The sequence below is a fragment of the Myxocyprinus asiaticus genome, chromosome 25 (assembly GCF_019703515.2).
Source record: "Myxocyprinus asiaticus isolate MX2 ecotype Aquarium Trade chromosome 25, UBuf_Myxa_2, whole genome shotgun sequence".
NCBI classification, from domain to species: Eukaryota; Metazoa; Chordata; class Actinopteri; order Cypriniformes; family Catostomidae; genus Myxocyprinus; species Myxocyprinus asiaticus.
The window spans coordinates 8,237,769-8,257,013 of NC_059368.1; the positions used below are offsets into that span (position 1 = coordinate 8,237,769).

Below are 19,245 nucleotides of genomic sequence, written 5' to 3' on the forward strand. Positions count from 1 at the left end.
TCTGTGGAAATAAAGCAAACTAAACTCAAAGCACCTCCTGAGCTGAGATGTCTGAGGTAATTTGCAGCACTCATAGAAGATACTGTTCTTGCAAAAAAAATAAAAAATAAATAAATAATAATAAAAAATTAATCAGAAGACTGAAACAAAGAAAGAGTGAAAACCTTTTACATGAGCGTGTTCCACGAGACTGTACGCCTCCGTATCAGCACGTCATACATGTGCATAGACGACTTTTCTGTCATCTGTTCTTAATACTAATAAAGAGTGTTTCTTCAAGCACGTGTCTGTGTGTGTACGGGCAAATTATTTGTAATATTTATTTGATAATAGTCTAATAATAATAATTATTTAATACATGGGAAAACGTGCCAAATATCGTTTTGACATCGTCAAAGGCATCAGCTATTGGCGATCACTCTGACCATCGTCGATCCTCAAGATCATCGTCTATCGGCACAACCCTAATGTGCATTTCTCTCTATAAATTAACAAAATGTTCAGACAGACTCCGGTTTTTCCAACACATTCAGAATCATAACCGCTTTTGCCGGTGTCACTGCGGCTCGCTTCGTGCGTGCGCTTGTAAAATTTATATTTTAAAGGCTCATTATTATGGTTTAGTATTTCTCTGTAATGTAGAACAGTGTTAATGTTACTTATAACATTCTCAGCCCTGGAACTCAAACCATTTTCTGATGCCCCCCATATATATATATATATATATATATATATATATATATATATATATATATATATATATATATATATATATATAAGTAATTAAATTAATATAATAAATGTGCGACGACTAGTCGACTAATGGCTTAAATTAACGCCTACTAGTAGACTAGGAAAATCTTTGGTCGGGGACAGCCCGACTCATTACTGACAGTGATGTGCTCATTTAGAAAGAAGCTTTGTGCTTTGAACACAGAAATAATTGAAAGTCATTGATCAGTTTAGATCAATGTGATGATATTGGCATTTCTCCACTTCTCTTTGAAAGATTTTTTTAAATGTGTAATGAATTTGTAATGGTCCCTGGTTTATGGACAATATCCTGTATTTATTTCTGAAAATGGGCTAGTAATGAGCTATCCTGGGTAAAAGTGTATTTTGACAGGCCCAAACCTGTCTGGCACCTGAATTTCTTATATATATATATATATATATATATATATATATAAAATCTTTTTTTTTTGTAATTGTTTTTTTTCCTATATAAGTTTGCTTGCATTTCTTTCATTATCTGTCTGTCTGTTTGTCTGTCTGTCTGTCTGTCTATCTATCTGTCTATCTATCTGTCTCTCTCTCTTTGTCTGTCTGTCTGTCGGAATAAAATAAAATAAGATGCATGATCTAACTCTTTTAAAAAAAGCTCACAATAGTTGTTCACTGGAAGTCTATTTTCCATTTAAAGTGACAACAGAAAAACCTCCATGGTGCGTACAACCAGCAGAAGGCACTCGAGCGGTAAATGATGGAAAATGACACATATGAAATATTCATGAGGCTTAAATAGGTTACAACATAAAACTGGTTGGAGGACTTGGTTTGGGGAAACTCGGCTGTCCTAATAATTAATTGCACAGAGCACAGGATTGTAATTTCAATAGATTTGTGTTATGTATAATTATCTGGCTGTGTTTCTATGCTCTTCAGGGACACCTGAAAATAGCACAGTAAGTAAATGCTGAGGGATACAAGTTCTGACTGATTCACACGATACCTCATGTTGCTCAGCCAAACACTGACTGCTTCTCATGAGTTTCCCCCCAAAATTATTTAATCTCTTTCATGTTGTTCCAAACCCAGATGATTGTTTTTCTTTCTTTCTGTGAAACACAAACAGAGATGTTAAGCAGAATGTCCACGCTGCTCTTTTCCATACAATGTAAATGAATGCGGACTGGGGCTGTCAAGCTTACTGTTGTCTCAGTGATCCATCTTACTTCAAGGTTAGATCCTCAACTCATTTTATGTTTCTCTCTTTTGCCAATGAAAATGTGGAGAACTTTTCTCTTCAGTAAATTCTCTCTCAACTGACTAAAACTCAACTCCTGGTCATCATTGTTCATTCTGGTCTCTTTACTGGGTATACAGTAGCTGTAATCCCCTACATTATACAGAAAACTTTTATGGTGCTTTCTTGTCAGTTTTGGACCTTGAAACGTTCACTGTATAGAAAAGAGCTGCGTGAACATTATGCTGCTTCTTTTGTGTTGCACTGAAAAAAGAAAGTCATATAGGTTTTGAAAGAACATGAGGTTGAATAAATTATGACAAAATTTTCATTTTTGAGTGAACAGTTCTAAGATCAGTCATTTATGCCCTCTGTTTCATGAACACAGAAGATAATCTTTTTGTAAAATTTCAAAATTACTGATTAACTACACTAGAGGCTCAAAGAATAATGCCTTTGTTAAATGAGACTCTTTCCCTTGTATTTTGTGGGGTGTAGGGCCATCCCATGTCACAAACTTCCAGATTTGATATAGCATAATGTGTTATATATCATTTTAAAGGGTGTTTGTGAATACTGAGTGGGTTTCGGGAGTCAAATGAACTATTTTTTACCACAGGCTGCTAAATAGCTGGATTTGTTGGTGCTCTCATTAAAGTAAACCTAAATTAGGTCACCCCTGACAGCAATATCTACAGTCAAAGACTTCATGTACAACACTGCCAAGTTTCTATCTTTACAGCACACACACAGCTCTACAATCACCTCCTGTTCATATACGGGTGTCTTTTTGACTCAGAATCATCAAAGCATGTTTATCATTCAAGTTCCCTATTCGCTATCTAAAAATGAACCGTTCTAAATCACATTAAAATGCAGTGGCGGTCAAAAATCACTCTAAATTGTCCATGCAGAAGTATTTGTTATTCATGATGGGAAATATCTGCTGTCAGTGGGGGAATTCATTAAACAGATTCTTATGCAGGGTATCCCTACTGACTAGATAAGCCTCATCCAAACACAAATATTTCACAAACAGCATGTTTCACAGCTAAAGGCGACTACTACACTTATCTGCCTTGACAGGGTTGGTAGTGTTGAGGGTTGAGTCAACTTTATTACAGTTGACTCAAGATGGTGCCGAGTATGGCTGCTGCGTTGTGAGCTCCGACACAATATTGTAGTTTACAATTCTTATGTTTTTTTTTCTTGGATGTTGTCTGCTTTATTGTCTACGACAGACAAACACTTTTGGACATTGGTTCTGCAATTGCATACCGTAAACTAGACTTCAAATTCCTCAATGCCGACCCGCTGTTTACAAACACGGCAGCGCAGCCCTTTGTCTGGGCATCCCGGCCGCGGAAACGCAGAAGGAAAAGGGGAAATAGAGCCGGCGTTCTCATCAGAGTAAGACATCGCACAAATCGATCCCCGCTACCCAGTATTCTACTGGCAAATGTTCGGTCTCTGGACAACAAGCTCTGCGAGCTGAGAGTGCGGATCTCTTTCCAACGAGAGACGAGGGACTGCTACATTATCTGCCTTACAGAAACTTTTTCTCAGAGATTCCAGACTCAGCCATCGAACCCACGGGGTTCTCCGTGCACCAAGCGGACAGAGCGAAAGACCTCTCAGGTAAAAGCAGAGGTGATGGTGTATGTTTTACGATCAACAAATCCTGGTGTGATAAGAGGAACATACATTCTATCAAGTCTTTCTGCTCTCCTGATTTGGAATTTCTCATGCTTCTGTGTCGACCATTCTGGTTACCGAGAGAATTCACAGCGGTCATTATCACAGCTGTGTACATCCCCCCACAAGGAGACACAGACCGGGCACTCAAGGAACTGTATGGGATTATAAGCAAGCAGGAAACCGTGCACCCTGAGGCTGCGTTCATTGTGACCGGGGACTTTAACAATGCCAATCTCAAATCAGTCGCACCAAAATACCACCAACACATCAGTTTCAACACACGAGGGGACCGGGTTTTGTACCATTGCTACTCTCCCTTCCGGGATGGCTACAAATCCCTCCCCCGCCGCTTATGTGAGAATGCTGTTTGTAGACTACAGCTCAGCATTCAACACCATAGTGCCCTCCAAGCTTGAAGCAGGCTCTGGGCTTAAACAGCTCGCTGTGCAGCTGGATCCTGGACTTCCTGTCAAGCAGACGCCAGGTGGTTAGAATGGGCAGTAACATCTGTGTTCTCAGCCCACTCCTGTATTCCCTGTACACACATGACTGTGTGGAAACACACAGCTCCAATGCCATCATTAAGTTTGCTGATGATACGACGTGGTAGGTCTGATCACTGACAATGATGAAACAGCCTACAGAGAGGAGGTGCACACTCTGACACACTGGTGTCAGGAGCACAACCTCTCCCTCAACATCAGCAAGACCAAGGAACTTGTGGTGGACTTCAGGAGAAAAGACAGAGAACACAGTCCCATCACCATCAATGGAGCACCAGTGGAGAGAGTCAGCAGCTTCAAGTTCCTCTTTGTCCACATCTCTGAGGAACTCACATGGTCTGTCCACACTGAGTCCGTTGTGAACAAGGCTCATCAGCACCTCTTCTTCCTGAGACGGCTGAGGAAGTTTGGAATGAACCGCCACATCCTCACGCGGTTCTACACCAGCACTGTAGAGAGCATCCTAACTGGCTGCATCACTGCCTGGTACGGCAATAGCACCGCCCACAACCGCAAAGCCCTGCAAAGTGTGGTGCGAACTGCCAGACACATCATTGGAGGTGAGCTTCCCTCCCTCCAGGACATACAGGTACATCTCAATAAATTAGAATGTCGTGGAAAAGTTCATTTATTTCAGTAATTCAACTCAGATTGTGAAACTCGTGTATTAAATAAATTCAGTGCACACAGACTGAAGTAGTTTAAGTCTTTGGTTCTTTTAATTGTGATGATTTTGGCTCACATTTAACAAAAACCCACCAATTCACTATCTCAACAAATTAGAATACATCATAAGACCAATAAAAAAAATATTTTTAGTGAATTGTTGGCCTTCTGGAAAGTATGTTCATTTACTGTATATGTACTCAATACTTGGTAGGGGCTCCTTTTGCTTTAATTACTGCCTCAATTCGGCATGGCATGGAGCTTGATCAGTTTGTGGCACTGCTGAGGTGGTATGGAAGCCCAGGTTTCTTTGACAGTGGCCTTCAGCTCATCTGCATTTTTTGGTCTCTTGTTTCTCATTTTCCTCTTGACAATACCCCATAGATTCTCTATGGGGTTCAAGTCTGGTGAGTTTGCTGGCCAGTCAAGCACACCAACACCATGGTCATTTAACCAACTTTTGGTGCTTTTGGCAGTGTGGGCAGGTGCCAAATCCTGCTGGAAAATGAAATCAGCATCTTTAAAAAGCTGGTCAGCAGAAGGAAGCATGAAGTGCTCCAAAATTTCTTGGCAAACGGGTGCAGGGACTTTGGTTTTCAAAAAACACAATGGACCAACACCAGCAGATGATATTGCACCCCAAATCATCACAGACTGTGGAAACTTAACACTGGACTTCAAGCAACTTGGGCTATGAGCTTCTCCACCCTTCCTCCAGACTCTAGGACCTTGGTTTCCAAATGAAATACAAAACTTGCTCTCATCTAAAAGAGGAATTTGGACCACAGTTCTTCTTCTCCTTAGCCCAGGTAAGACGCCTCTGACGTTGTCTGTGGTTCAGGAGTGGCTTAACAAGAGGAATATGACAACTGTAGCCAAATTCCTTGACACGTCTGTGTGTGGTGGCTCTTGATGCCTTGACCCCAGCCTCAGTCCATTCCTTGTGAAGTTCACCCAAATTTTTGAATCGATTTTGCTTGACAATCCTCATAAGGCTGCGGTTCTCTCGGTTGGTTGTGCATCTTTTTCTTCCACACTTTTTCCATCCACTCAACTTTCTGTTAACATGCTTGGTTACAGCACTCTGTGAACAGCCAGCTTCTTTGGCAATGAATGTTTGTGGCTTACCCTCCTTGTGAAGGGTGTCAGTGATTGTCTTCTGGACAACTGTCAGATCAGCAGTCTTCCCCATGATTGTGTAGCCTAGTGAACCAAACTGAGAGACCATTTTGAAGGCTCAGGAAACCTTTGCAGGTGTTTTGAGTTGATTAGCTGATTGGCATGTCACCATATTCTAATTTGATGAGATAGTGAATTGGTTGGCTTTTGTTAAATGTGAGCCAAAATCATCACAATTAAAAGAACCAAAGACTTAAACTACTTCAGTCTGTGTGCATTGAATTTATTTAATACACGAGTTTCACAATTTGAGTTGAATTACTGAAATAAATGAACTTTTCCATGACATTCTAATTTATTGAGATGCACCTGTACATCACCACTGCACTTTATTAATCTTATATCTCACACTGGACTGTCATAAATTATATTCTCTCTTAACAACACACTGGCAACTGACTATCAACCGACAGCCTGAATGTCAATACAGTACAATACAACCTACTGTGCATTTTATATACAGTGCATCCGGAAAGTATTCACAGCGCTTCACTTTTTCCACATTTTGTTATGTTACAGCCTTATTCCAAAATGGATTAAATTCATTATTTTCCTCAAAATTCTACAAACAATACCTCATAATGACAACGTGAAAGAAGTTTGTTTGAAATCTTTGCAAATTATTAAAAATAAAAAAAACGGAAAAAAAATCACATGTACATAAATATTCACAGCCTTTGCTCAATACTTTGTTGAAGCACCTTTGGCACCAATTACAGCCTCAAGTCTTTTTGAGTATGATGCTACAAGCTTGGCACACCTATTTTTGGGCAGTTTCTCCCATTCTTCTTTGCAGGGCCTCTCAAGCTCTATCAGGTTGGATGGGGAGCGTCGGTGCACAGCCATTTTCAGATCTCTCCAGAGATGTTCAATCGGGTTCAAGTCTGGCCTCTGGCTGGGCCACTCAAGGACATTTACAGAGTTGTCCCGGAGCCACTCCTTTGTTATCTTGGCTGTGTGCTTAGGGTCGTTGTCCTGTTGGAAGATGAACCTTCACCCCTGTCTGAGGTCCAGAGTGCTTTGGAGCAGGTTTTCATCAAGGATGTACATTGCTGCATTCATCTTTCCCTCGATCCTGACTAGTCTCCCAGTTCCTGCCGCTGAAAAACATCCCCACAGCATGATGCTGCCACCACCATGCTTCACTATAGGGATGGTATTGGCCAGGTGATGAGTGGTGCCTGGTTTCCTCCAGACATGACGCTTGCCATTCAGGCCAAAGAGTTCAATCTTTGTTTCTCATGGTCTGAGAGTCCTTCAGGTGCCTTTTGGCAAACTCCAGGTGGGCTGTCATGTGCCTTTTACTGAGGAGTGGCTTCTGTCTGGCCACTCTACCACACAGGCCTGATTGGTGGAGTGCTGCAGAGATGGTTGTTCTTCTGGAAGGTTCTCCTCTATCCACAGAGAAATGCTGGAGCTCTGTCAGAGTGACCATTGGGTTCTTGGTCACCTCCCAGACTAAGGCCCTTCTCCCCCGATCGCTCAGTTTGGCCAGGCGGCCAGCTCTAGGAAGAGTCCTGGTGGTTCCAAACTTCTTCCATTTACGGATGATGGAGGCCACTGTGCTCATTGGGATCTTCAATGCTACAGAAATTTTTCTGTACCCTTCCCCAGATCTGTGCCTCGATACAATCCTGTCTCGGAGGTCTACAGACAATTCCTTGGACTTCATGGCTTGGTTTGTGATCTGACATGCACTGTTAACTGTGAGACCTTATATAAACAGGTATGTGTCTTTCCAAATCATGTCCAATCAACTGAATTTACCACAGGTGGACTCCAATCAAGTTGTAGAAACATCTCAAGGATGATCAGTGGAAACAGGATGCACCTGAGCTCAATTTTGAGTGTCATGGCAAAGGCTGTGAATACTTATGTACATGTGATTTTTTTCATTTTTTATTTTTAATAAATTTGCAAAGATTTCAAACAAACTCCTTTCACATTGTCATTATGGGGTATTGTTTGTAGAATTTTGAGGAAAATAATGAATTTAATCCATTTTGCAATAAGGCTGTAACATAACAAAATGTGGAAAAAGTGAAGCGCTGTGAATACTTTCCAGATGCACTGTATACTATATATACTATTTTTTATTGTATAATGTGTATTCTATATTGTGTGTATTGTATACTGTACATTGTATGTTATTATTTGTATATTGTGTTGTGTGAAAATATGTGTATATTAGATTTTAAATTGTGTTGTGTAAATCTGATGTTTATTGTAAATTGGTATATGTCTCATCACTGTCATGACTGCTAGGTTTTTTGGAACTGCACCCAAGAATTTCACACACTATTGCACTTGTGTATATGGTTGTGTAACAATAAAAGTGATTTGATTTGAGTGTCGCCTGCTCTTCTCTCAGTCCTTGTTAGATACAGTACATTTTAGATGCTCTTTTCCCATCATCTGTTAGGAAACACTGCCCTCATCTTCACCCTTTCTACACCCCCTTCTGAGTCCATGTCAAAGTTTGTGGCCTTTCGCTTGCTTCCAAGCTTTTCCATAGCCAGCAGGGTCTCACCAATACACATAAAATCACACATTTCCATGTATGATTGAAGGACAGTGTCATCCCAATCTCAGTTTATACCTTGAATTGACTGAAAAAAGTTTAAAGTCAACATGAAATCAAAACTGGCCCTATTTATATTTTTAATGAATGTACAAGTGTTAAACTAAAAAATATAACATTATGGAAGTTAAATACATCACAAATGCTGATGTACATTGCCTTAAAAAAAAAAAAAAAAAAAAAAAAATAGTGAAACCTGGTACAGGTGATGGTAACATAAGGATATACCATGGTACATTGATATATTGGTAGTTGAAATGAAATACTTTTGGAAAGTTGAAATGCCTGCGGTGTGACATTTGCAGTGTGATATACTATCTAAAACTATATTAGCAGCATACATTTTTAATCATTTTATATGTATCATGCTATTATTAGTTTTTTGGCCTCATATTATTGACAAAATGCATGGTACATTTTTACTTGATTTGTCACACCGCTGACCTATTTAAAATGAACGAGTGATGGCAAAAAGGTTATAAAAAATATATTACATATTAATATGTTAAATATTTATAATAAGTAATTTATCAAAATATCAAAACTTAAAGAAATTGCGACCAGAATATAAGTGTACACCTTGCCTTACACATTTAATAAAAGGTGATTAAAATATATTAACCCTTAAATGTATACCTCAGGTCTTTAGAGACCCGGGACCTCATTCCTCCCCCTGTACCTTGTCCATTTCTTTAGTATTCCTCAATCTATCTTTTATAAACAGAGTAACAAAAAAAAAAAAAAAGACAATTTTAAATTTTATTTTTTTATTTTTTATTTTATTTTTTTTATAATGGTTTAAGTACCAAAAGTGTATAGGGTCATTAGAGACCTGGGGTATGTAAGAGATTTTTTTTTTTTTTTTTTTGCACCTCCATAAATAATTTTTTTTATGATTATTTCATATCTAAGTTTACTATCACAGGATATCTATTTCTTTGTTTATTACATGAGAAATTAGTACTATATTAATAATAAATACTATATCATGTTGACTTTCTGTTGAATTCACTGGTGAATTATCAGTATTCCATATGCGTGTACACATACATATTATACATGCTATTTCTTACACAAGATGGTGCTGATGTTTCAGTGATTGACTTGATTTACATTTGACATTGCTATCTGACGAAGAAGCAACACAGAAGAAAACTATAGCAAGTAAAACACATGAACAGTATGATATGACTATTATCATCTGGGTTTACTACTTAATTAATGTAAGTTGTGCTCAATATGTGCTCAACTATTTAGAATCAATATGTGCCTGAGAAAATACTTATTTATAACGTATGTATAAATTATGTGTTAACTTAATAAGGTAAGGTGTGTAAGGTGTGTAAGGTGTTCTGTGTAGCGCAACGTGTTTGCCAGCCGGCTGCATCTCATGAAATTTCAGTGTGAAAATAATGAATCATGAATAAAAAAAGTCAATGGACATGTTATGCATGTTAAGCAATTACCCACGTACCATCATACTGAATGATTATTACCATATTTGTTTATCACAGATCTAACATGTTACTGCAAGGTGATTAATATAATGCCATGGTACTACCAAAAACAAAACAAAAAAACAATGCCATAGACATGTCTAAATAAACATGGTACTATGGCACTTGTAAATGTTTGCTTTAAAAAAGAAAAATACAGAAACTTCAAATTACCCAACACATACACACTTATCAAAGTGTTTTGCAGTGTATGAACTCACAAGATCTGCAGGGCGGAGATCTTATCCTTCAGCAGTTCCTGGGCCTTGTTAAAGTCTGAAAGCATGTTCTGTGTCTCTCTGTGGTGAAGAGCGTTCAGCTCGGTCATCTCTCGCTCATGTTTCTTACACAGGTCCTGCTCATGAGCCCTAAAAACACACAAACACACACATGACACTCTGTGTACAATGAACCTTTAAACTCTCTCTGACCCCACAGAGCTGCAGCTGCAGGCCTGAAGGAGACATTTATAATGCACAATTAGAGCACAAAGCACTTCCTTTGATTTCAGTGTTACAAAGTTTTATCCGGCTCACTGTTTTTTCCACGTCCAACAGTCAAAAACATCCGTCTAGCACATTTACATAGAAAAGCAATTCCAAAATAGCGCAGACGGATAAAAAATGTATTTGGTTTAAACAGCCACTTACCCTTATAATGTGATTAGTGACTTTTTAAAAATATGACACATTTCCTGCTATGTACTCTACTAACTTATTTTTGTTTTAGGACACATTTTCCCCAGCAACATTTCAATATTTATTTTCTATTTTACATTTTCTTTGACTATTTCCAAAACACGTACTCTATCATACAGCCACACATCCTGATGCATTCACAGACAGTAAAATGCACTAATGCTGGATCTTCTCTCAGGAAGTGATGTGCCCTTGGGGAAAGGAGGCACACTTTACTTCTCATTTTATCTCAGTACCAGGACTTATCTGTGTTATATAAGTGAAAGTGAAATGGGCTCTGTGCTCAGCATGACGTCCTGCAAGCATTATGTGTTGCTAAACACCCTCTCATATACAAGAATGCATATATATATATATATACAGTTGTGCTCAAAAGTTTGCATACCCTGGCAGAAATTGTGACATTTTGGCATTGATTTTGAAAATATGACTGATCATGTCTTTTATTTAAGGATAGTGATCATATGAAGCCATTTATTATCACATAGTTTTTGGCTCCTTTTTAAATCATAATTATAACAGAAATCACCCAAATGTCCCTGATCAAAAGTTTACATACCCTTGAATGTTTGGCCCTGTTACAGACACACAAGGTGAGGTACACAGGTTTAAATGGCAATTAAAGGTTAATTTCCCACACCTGTGGCTTTTTAAATTGCAATTAGTGTCTGTGTATAAATAGTCAATGAGTTTGTTAGCTGTCACATGGATGCACTGAGCAGGCTAGATACTGAGCCATGGGGAGCAGAAAAGAACTGTCAAAAGACCTGCGTATCAATGTAATGGAACTTTATAAAGATGGAAAAAGATATAAAAAGATTTCCAAAGCCTTGAAAATGCCAGTCAGTACTGTTCAATCAATTATTAAAAGTGGAAAATTCGGGGATCTCTTGATATCAAGCCAAGGTCAGGTAGACCAAGAAAGAATTCAGCCACAACTGCCAGAAGAATTGTGCTGGGATACAAAGAAAAAGCCCACAGGTAACCTCAGGATAAATACAGGCTACTCTGGAAAAAGACGGTGTGGTTGTTTCAAGGAGCACAATACGACGATACTTGAACAAAAATAAGCTGCATGGTCGAGTTGCCAGAAAGAAGCATTTACTGCGCCAATTCCACAAAAAAGCCCGGTTATAATATGCCCGACAACACCTTGACATGCCTCACAGCTTCTGGCACACTGTAATTTGGAGTGACGAGACCAAAATAGAGCTTTATGGTCACAACTATAAGCGCTATGTTTGGAGAGGGGTCAACAAGGCCTATAGTGAAAAGAATACCATCCCCACTGTGAAGCATGGTGGTGGCTCACTGATGTTTTGGGGTTGTGTGAGCTCTAAAGGCATGGGGAATCTTGTGAAAATTGATGGCAAGATGAATGCAGCATGTTATCAGAAAATACTGGCAGACAATTTGTATTCTTCTGCACGAAAGACGCTCTTGGACTTTCCAGCATGACAATGACCCTAAGTACAAGGCCAAGTTGACCCTCCAGTGGTTACAGCAGAAAAAGGTGAAGGTTCTGGAGTGGCCATCACAGTCTCTTGACCGTAATATCATCGAACCACTCTGGGGAGATCTCAAACGTGCAGTTCATGCAAGACGACCAAAGACTTTGCATGACCTGGAGGCATTTTGCCAAGACGAATGGGCAGCTATACCACCTGCAAAAATTTGGGGTCTCATAGACAACTATTACAAAAGACTGCACGCTGTTAATGATGCTAAAGGGGGCAATACACAGTATTAAGAACTAAGGATATGCAGATGTTTGAACAGGGGTCATTTCATTTTTTTGTTGCCATGTTTTGTTTTATGATTGTGCCATTCAGTTATAACCTACAGTTGAATATGAATCCCATAAGAATAAAAGAAATGTGTTTTGCCTTCTCACTCATGTTTTCTTTAAAAATGGTACATATATTACCAATTCTCCAAGGGTATGCAAACTTTTGAGCACAACTGTATACACACAGCACATACTGTATATACCCCCCACACACATATAGATGCGTGGTTTATCAAAGACTTGAGAAAAACACCAATGATCTCATAATAGGCTCTATGTAAAATGAGAACCGGGTACTAGCTTTACCTGAATTATTTAATAATAAAAAGGCTAAAATATTAATATCAGCCCCTGAATAAAAATGTAATGACCAAATTGAGTGCCCTTCTTCACAGTGTTTGTTTTTCTTGATTTAACTGCTTTAAAACACAAACAACATGTGTCAAAAAGAGTCAACATGAAAGCTCTAAATAAAATAACACCCAAATCCTGATAGGACTTTCTATGTGGGAACCTGACACACTTTCTTCTTTTTGTTTTATATTTTTCATTTTGGCATCCTTATAATAATTGAATTTCCATCCCTTTCATCATCGGCCATGGCTCTTGTCACATAAAACCCAAGGGGAATGTTACATTTTAGGTTGTTTAAGGACTGCAAACTGTCTCTTAAACTGCACATATTTAGACATTAATTTTTGTGGTAATCAACATCATGCCACAAATGCTATCGATTGAGCATAACTTGTATTGGACTCGGAATATTCCTTCAAGGGTGTTTTCAGACCTGTAACTCATTTGGTTTGTTCCAAAACTGGCTAAAATTGTTACAAAGTTGCATTTTCTTCTTGGTTTGGTTTGCTTTCACAAGGCAATATTTAAAAATGGACCAAAACTGTGTTAATAAAAGTAACGTGAGCCACCTGTCACCTCATGGGTCACAATGTTTGTGCACTGTTCCGGGATTTAGCTCATACATTGATATACGGGTGAAATGACATACCTGTAAAAATTTGTCTGTTACAAATATTCGAGTATTGTTTATGTCACGGTTATTCAAAGTGTCGCCACATGGTACAGAATGCGGATTCCCGTCTGAGGTTGCGTCGCAAATAAACATTATCTCTCACACTGTTGGATTTTTGGCATGGTTATTTTTATCCATGATCAGTTGCTTTTGCATCGCCCCTTTGTATTTAAAACTTATTGCCAAGCATGAGTAAACAAAGAAAACCATAAATTTAAAAGACACCAAAGCACTGTGTCAGCTTATTGCAGTGCTATCATGAATGTAAAAAGCAAATTTAAAGCAAATTTCATCTGTACTCCCAGAGAAAAACTCACCTGATCTGCTGATTGGCCTCACTACGGATCTTCAGAACTTCTTTGCCCTTGAGCTCCAGCTCCTTTGTCAAAGTGCTTATGTTCTCGTTCAGCGTGTGGATCTCGTGGTCCAAATCAGCGATGTGTTTCTTCCTGCGACTAACTTCCTCCTGCAGATCTGAGATGCGACTCAGCAGCTCGCGTTCCTGCAATACACAAGAATACATTTAGCTACCAAGGTTAACCAAGACCAAGGGAGATTCCAGGCTGATCTGACTTAAAAATGTCAAGCCTTACGCAAGAGCGTGTGATCTGTGGTGAAGGCTCTTCCTAAAATATCTGAATTCAGACACATGGAGTTCTCAATGCACTTTGAGGGTATGTTTGGATCTAATATTGATGGTACATCTCTCCTTTCCATTTCTTATCAAGTACATCCTCCTATATATGAATAGTCTTTTTATGAATTAATAAAAGAAGGCAGCCCGCAGTTCTGTGTTCAACAGTCTAAAGCATGGAGGTTTTAATGCTACAGTTTCTTCTCTCAAGGGAGATCAGGAGCTATGACTGAAGTCACTGAGGAACAAATTCTGGTTCCTCACTGAAGACACAAATGCCTCATGGTAACAGGGGTTAAATTGGGATTTTTAAGGAGAGGGATTTTTAAGGATAAATTGGGATTTATTTTTAAAGAAAAGGAAGGACGAGTCGAAATAAATTATTGTTGTAATCAACATTATGCCACAGATGCAGTCGATTGAGCTTAACTTGGATTGAACCTAGAATTTTTCTTTAAGTGTTACTTATTTTAAATACAGGTTAATGGTACAATGTCCTTTGGCGACAAGCTTGCTCTGAAATCTGCTTTGAAACGAGGTGAGGAAACTTCTTTTGCAGAAATCCATCTTCGAGCACAAGATTTATGACTACGAGCAAATGTCTTAAAATGAAAATACCTCTCACAAGTCTTAACATTCATCATACTAAAGTGAAAAATGAAGAAATAGCAGAAAAAATCCTGGGGGTTTTATTTTCTTTTTAAAGGTGCCATATTCTACAGCTTTGTCATAATTTAGTTTTATGTTAACATTTTCCACACTCTCCTTGAACCTCTCATTTTACTTCTGTACGTAAATGACTTCAATTATGATTGGCTAAACGTTTTGCATGTGAAAGTAACAAATGAGAAAAGTTGCTGAATACTGAATACTAAATAGGCATAGATGTTTTTCATGTTAGATGCCCTTTAAAGACCCCTTGAAATGGAGAGTGCCATTTTATTTCCTCTGTTGAAGCATTTCCTTTTGAAACAAGAAGCAGGATGGGGCATATCAAAAGGTTTTTCCAGCCAAATAACCTTTGCATCATTCTGTGTCAACTCAACCAGAGGTCCGCAGCTCTTTTATTTTTTTACTGGTTCTGACACCTTTGAATCTTGGACCCTTAATGATGCATTCCAGAGATTTGCGGATGTACATTAAATGATATCCAAAAATTAGATATAGTTATACTAAAGAGCCACATGTGAATGTGAAAATGTGTCGCTTTTTCTTTACAAAAGTTTATTTTCGGACTCTCGAAAATCAAGAATTTGACATTTTTTCTTTGGTTTTTTGAGTAAATAAAGGTGCATTTCTAGTTTCAGCATTATTTGTTCTTCACAGCTTTGTTGGACAAGAAAAACTAGTTTCATACCATATGAACCACATTTGGTTTCCAACCAATGAAAATGTATAAAATTGAACAATTTGCAGATGGAACCACATTGAGAGCAGCATAACTCTGGAATTTAACTATATAGGGCCTTAAATATGAACATACCCAAAGGAAAGTTTGTTCTGAACCTGAATTAAAAAAGATATTAAGATATTTTTAAGACTCCTGGAGTTACAGACACTCCAAATTGGGAAAACAAAAAATATATATATATTTTTTTATTTTATATGTGTGTGTGTGTGTGTGTGTGTGGAATTTTTGGACTCACACCATTGGAATACAGTATAATGCAACAAGGGGAGTTGAGATCAACTGGTTTTAATAATAGACCTACCTATTTCTGTGTAAAAATAAAATAATGATGCTGCCACCGTACTAAGACTATTTTTTGCCCTGTAGTTATGCTCCAAATCATAGGCAAAAATTTTAATTTTCTCTACAAAATATTGGATTACTCAGTAAATAACAATTCATGGCATTTAATATTGTGGCTATCATCATCATTTATGTGTATCTTCCTTCAGAAAAAATACAAACAAAACAAAACATTTTAGCCAGGGAAGTTTCTGAAATTTGGTTGATTTGACGAATGAGCCCGTTAGTTTATGTCACAGTCATGAACTATGATTTGCTACTTTCTATTGCTGGTCAAAAGTAGGTGGTAATAGGGGAAGGGACATTTTCATTCTAGAGATCATTTTATTGGACAAAAACTTTGTATACACACAGGAGTGCAAGATAAGATTTTGATAAGATCACGATTTTGGTCCATTTTCCTAATAGAGAAAATCATCTTAAAGTTAACTTTGTCAACTTTTAGGAGTACACTATCATATAGATAGGCTCAAAGCTAACAGGTGGACTAAGTGCCACAAAACTCCAATTTTAATTTCATGGAGACTTTAAAAGGATGTTTTCTTGCACCCTCAAACACGCTCTCTAGACGTCCACATACACCTCTGACTTTTATACAAACTATCTCGGCACTGTACAGTTTAAACGAAACCATTTATGTCAGACTCCACTGCAGACTGGGCTAGATTAATTAGACTACACTCGTCTCAGGGGCAATTTTCCACTCCACTGACACTTTGACTTCAATACGCCTCTCGCACAGGAAGAAGTCAAACCCCTCCAAGAGAATACAACTGAGACAATTTCCATTGTATGCAGTTAATGGTTCTTGCTTAATCAAATTACAATCTGCTCATTCAACTTTGAGTGTCTGTAAATATAATTTCACACAACAATTAGCTTAATAACGGTATCAGTGAATGTGGCAAAGATAACCTGTGGCCCAGAGGGGCTTCCGCCAAATTACACTAAAACGGAAGCCAATGTCAGTAGAAGCAGTAATAAATGGCAAGCATTTCTATTAAAAACAAATTTGCGTGCATCCCTGGCATGAAACTTATTTCTTACTTATATTAATTTAAATAATTACAAAGCCATTGTAGACCAACCATAAAATACCCTGAAAAAGTGTTTGTTAATACTGTATTTCCAAATTACAACAGATGGTTAATCTTGGGATTGAAGTGTAAAACAGCACGTACGTTCTAAAAATATTTACCTCAACAGCAAAACTCTGAATCCACACCAAGCTCTATTTTCCTCATTCTCTCTAAGTCTCCCACAGCAATGACATTATGTTTTAGAGCAGATGTTGCTTCAGGACCCTGATTTTTCATTGGACATCAAGTGGCGACCAAAATTGTGGAATGTACAAAACTGAATTTCAATAGATTCATGTTCTTGGAAACCAATAATGCAACGCACAAAGCACAATGTTTAAAAGATCAAAACAAAGCTTCTTTAAATATCACAATATCATAGAGTATGATTGGATGGACGGCCTGTGATATCAACATCAAAAGATACAAGTTTTCATCTCCTTTTTAAGTGCTAAGCCTATTTATTTTGCTATTCTACAGTAATGATGCACGATTATACACTTTATTATTTGCATTTAGCATAGTTTTTCCCTGCAGTCCATGACGCTATCAGAACAGACTTCCATGTACATTGTGATCATTCCTTTTTAGTTTCTAAATAGAAAAACAAAATATAAAATTGTGTTGAACTCTTAAGGGGCAGTCACACTACACTTTGCGCTACATTCACTCCCATTTAAACTGATCTGAATACGGGAGACCAGAAACGCAATAATACTATTATTACCATAATTATTTTATTTTTTTCAATTCCGAAACAAAAAAATTAATGCAATGAACAGACCTGCAATCCATTTGTAAGTTGCAAACCACTAGTTTAAAGCAAACTTTGCTCAAATCACAACAAAATAGGGCTGGGTATTGATACAGATTTCCCGATTTGATTAGATTCCAATTCACAAGGTCTTGATTCAATTCAGATTTCATTTTATTCTGATTAATTTGGATACTATTTCAGGTATAATGTCCATTTTGCTTAAATATAAGAGAAATTCTCTTTTTGCTAATAATGTCAATTATGCAGGGAACATTATAATTTAAAAAATTAATAACATGGCCCAAACTATGCAGTTCAGTTGCAATATATTTAACAGATATAAACATGACCAATATCAACACCACCACAACTGAAGTAAACTTTAAAGTAAAAGTAAAAGGTAGATCTTCAGATTTATGAATCGATATCTGGATTATTCAGAAAGGTCACTGGCTCTTTTAATTGTAAGGCGGGACTTCCAATTCAAACAGTCGCCATTTTTAGCATTGCAAATTCTCCAATTCATAAGTATACAAGTGACCTGTCTCATCCTCATAATGTCTCTGATATACTGTATACCAGTGGCGTAACTACAGGAGGGAAAGGGGGGCCCGCGATGAAAGGCAAAAAAACAGGGGAGGCCCGACAGGTGCATTGCACTGGGGCCACTAAGATCCAAGTTACGCCGCTGCTGTAAACCATAAACACATCAACAAAACATCAGTGTGCACTTGTTTCTCTCTTTCTATTAGCCCAGTAAGCTCAAGATTGACAGGTCTCTTTGAACCATAACACTGACATCTCAGGGATGCTCAGGTACCTGAGAACACCATGTTGTGGAAAACAGAAAGATGGTCTGCAGCACCAAGGACCAGCTCTCCTGTTCCACACAGTGTCTCAGACAGACACAGACTCAACCTGACCTGACAAGCCATCACAAACATACTCACACTAGCTGTTCTGGTGTCCAAAGCCACATCAGATCACATTTCATTTAAATGAACAATGAGTCCCCTGCACACATTACACTTTTCATGACAGCCATATTAATTATAGACCATCGGTAAACATGGCTCTGACCTGAACGCAGAGGAAAAAAGTTACAGAAGTACAAAGGCAGTGGACTGCAAGGAGTCTTAATTTTTCACTTTTAGTAATATGAGTTTTTATACCAGTTCTTCAGCTAGTATTAACTAATAGTTATTTCTTTTAACTTTGAATTTTTTAACAGTGTGCTAAAACCACTCAGAACACCTTAGCAACCACACAGAACACCCTAGCAACCACACAGAACACAATAGCAACTGCATAACAATATGCTAAAACCACTCAGAACACCTTAGCAACCACCCAGAACACCCTAGCAACAGCATAACAATGTGCTGAAACCCTGCTATTTGACATTTTCAGTCATGGGTT

The 19,245-nt window shown here is 38.0% G+C and overlaps 1 protein-coding gene across 2 annotated transcripts in view; it reads right to left on the reverse strand.

Moving 5' to 3' along the window:
- The window catches only part of LOC127416039 (protein FAM184A-like), a 172,765-nt gene that overhangs the window by 15,240 nt on the left and 138,280 nt on the right, over positions 1-19,245 (reverse strand). For both annotated transcript variants that reach the window (XM_051655131.1, XM_051655130.1), the window contains exons 14-15: positions 13,921-14,105; positions 10,311-10,457 (exon numbers count right to left, since the gene is read on the reverse strand). In XM_051655131.1, the coding sequence (XP_051511091.1) occupies positions 10,311-10,457; positions 13,921-14,105 (332 nt within the window). The remainder of the gene's footprint in view (positions 1-10,310; positions 10,458-13,920; positions 14,106-19,245) is intronic.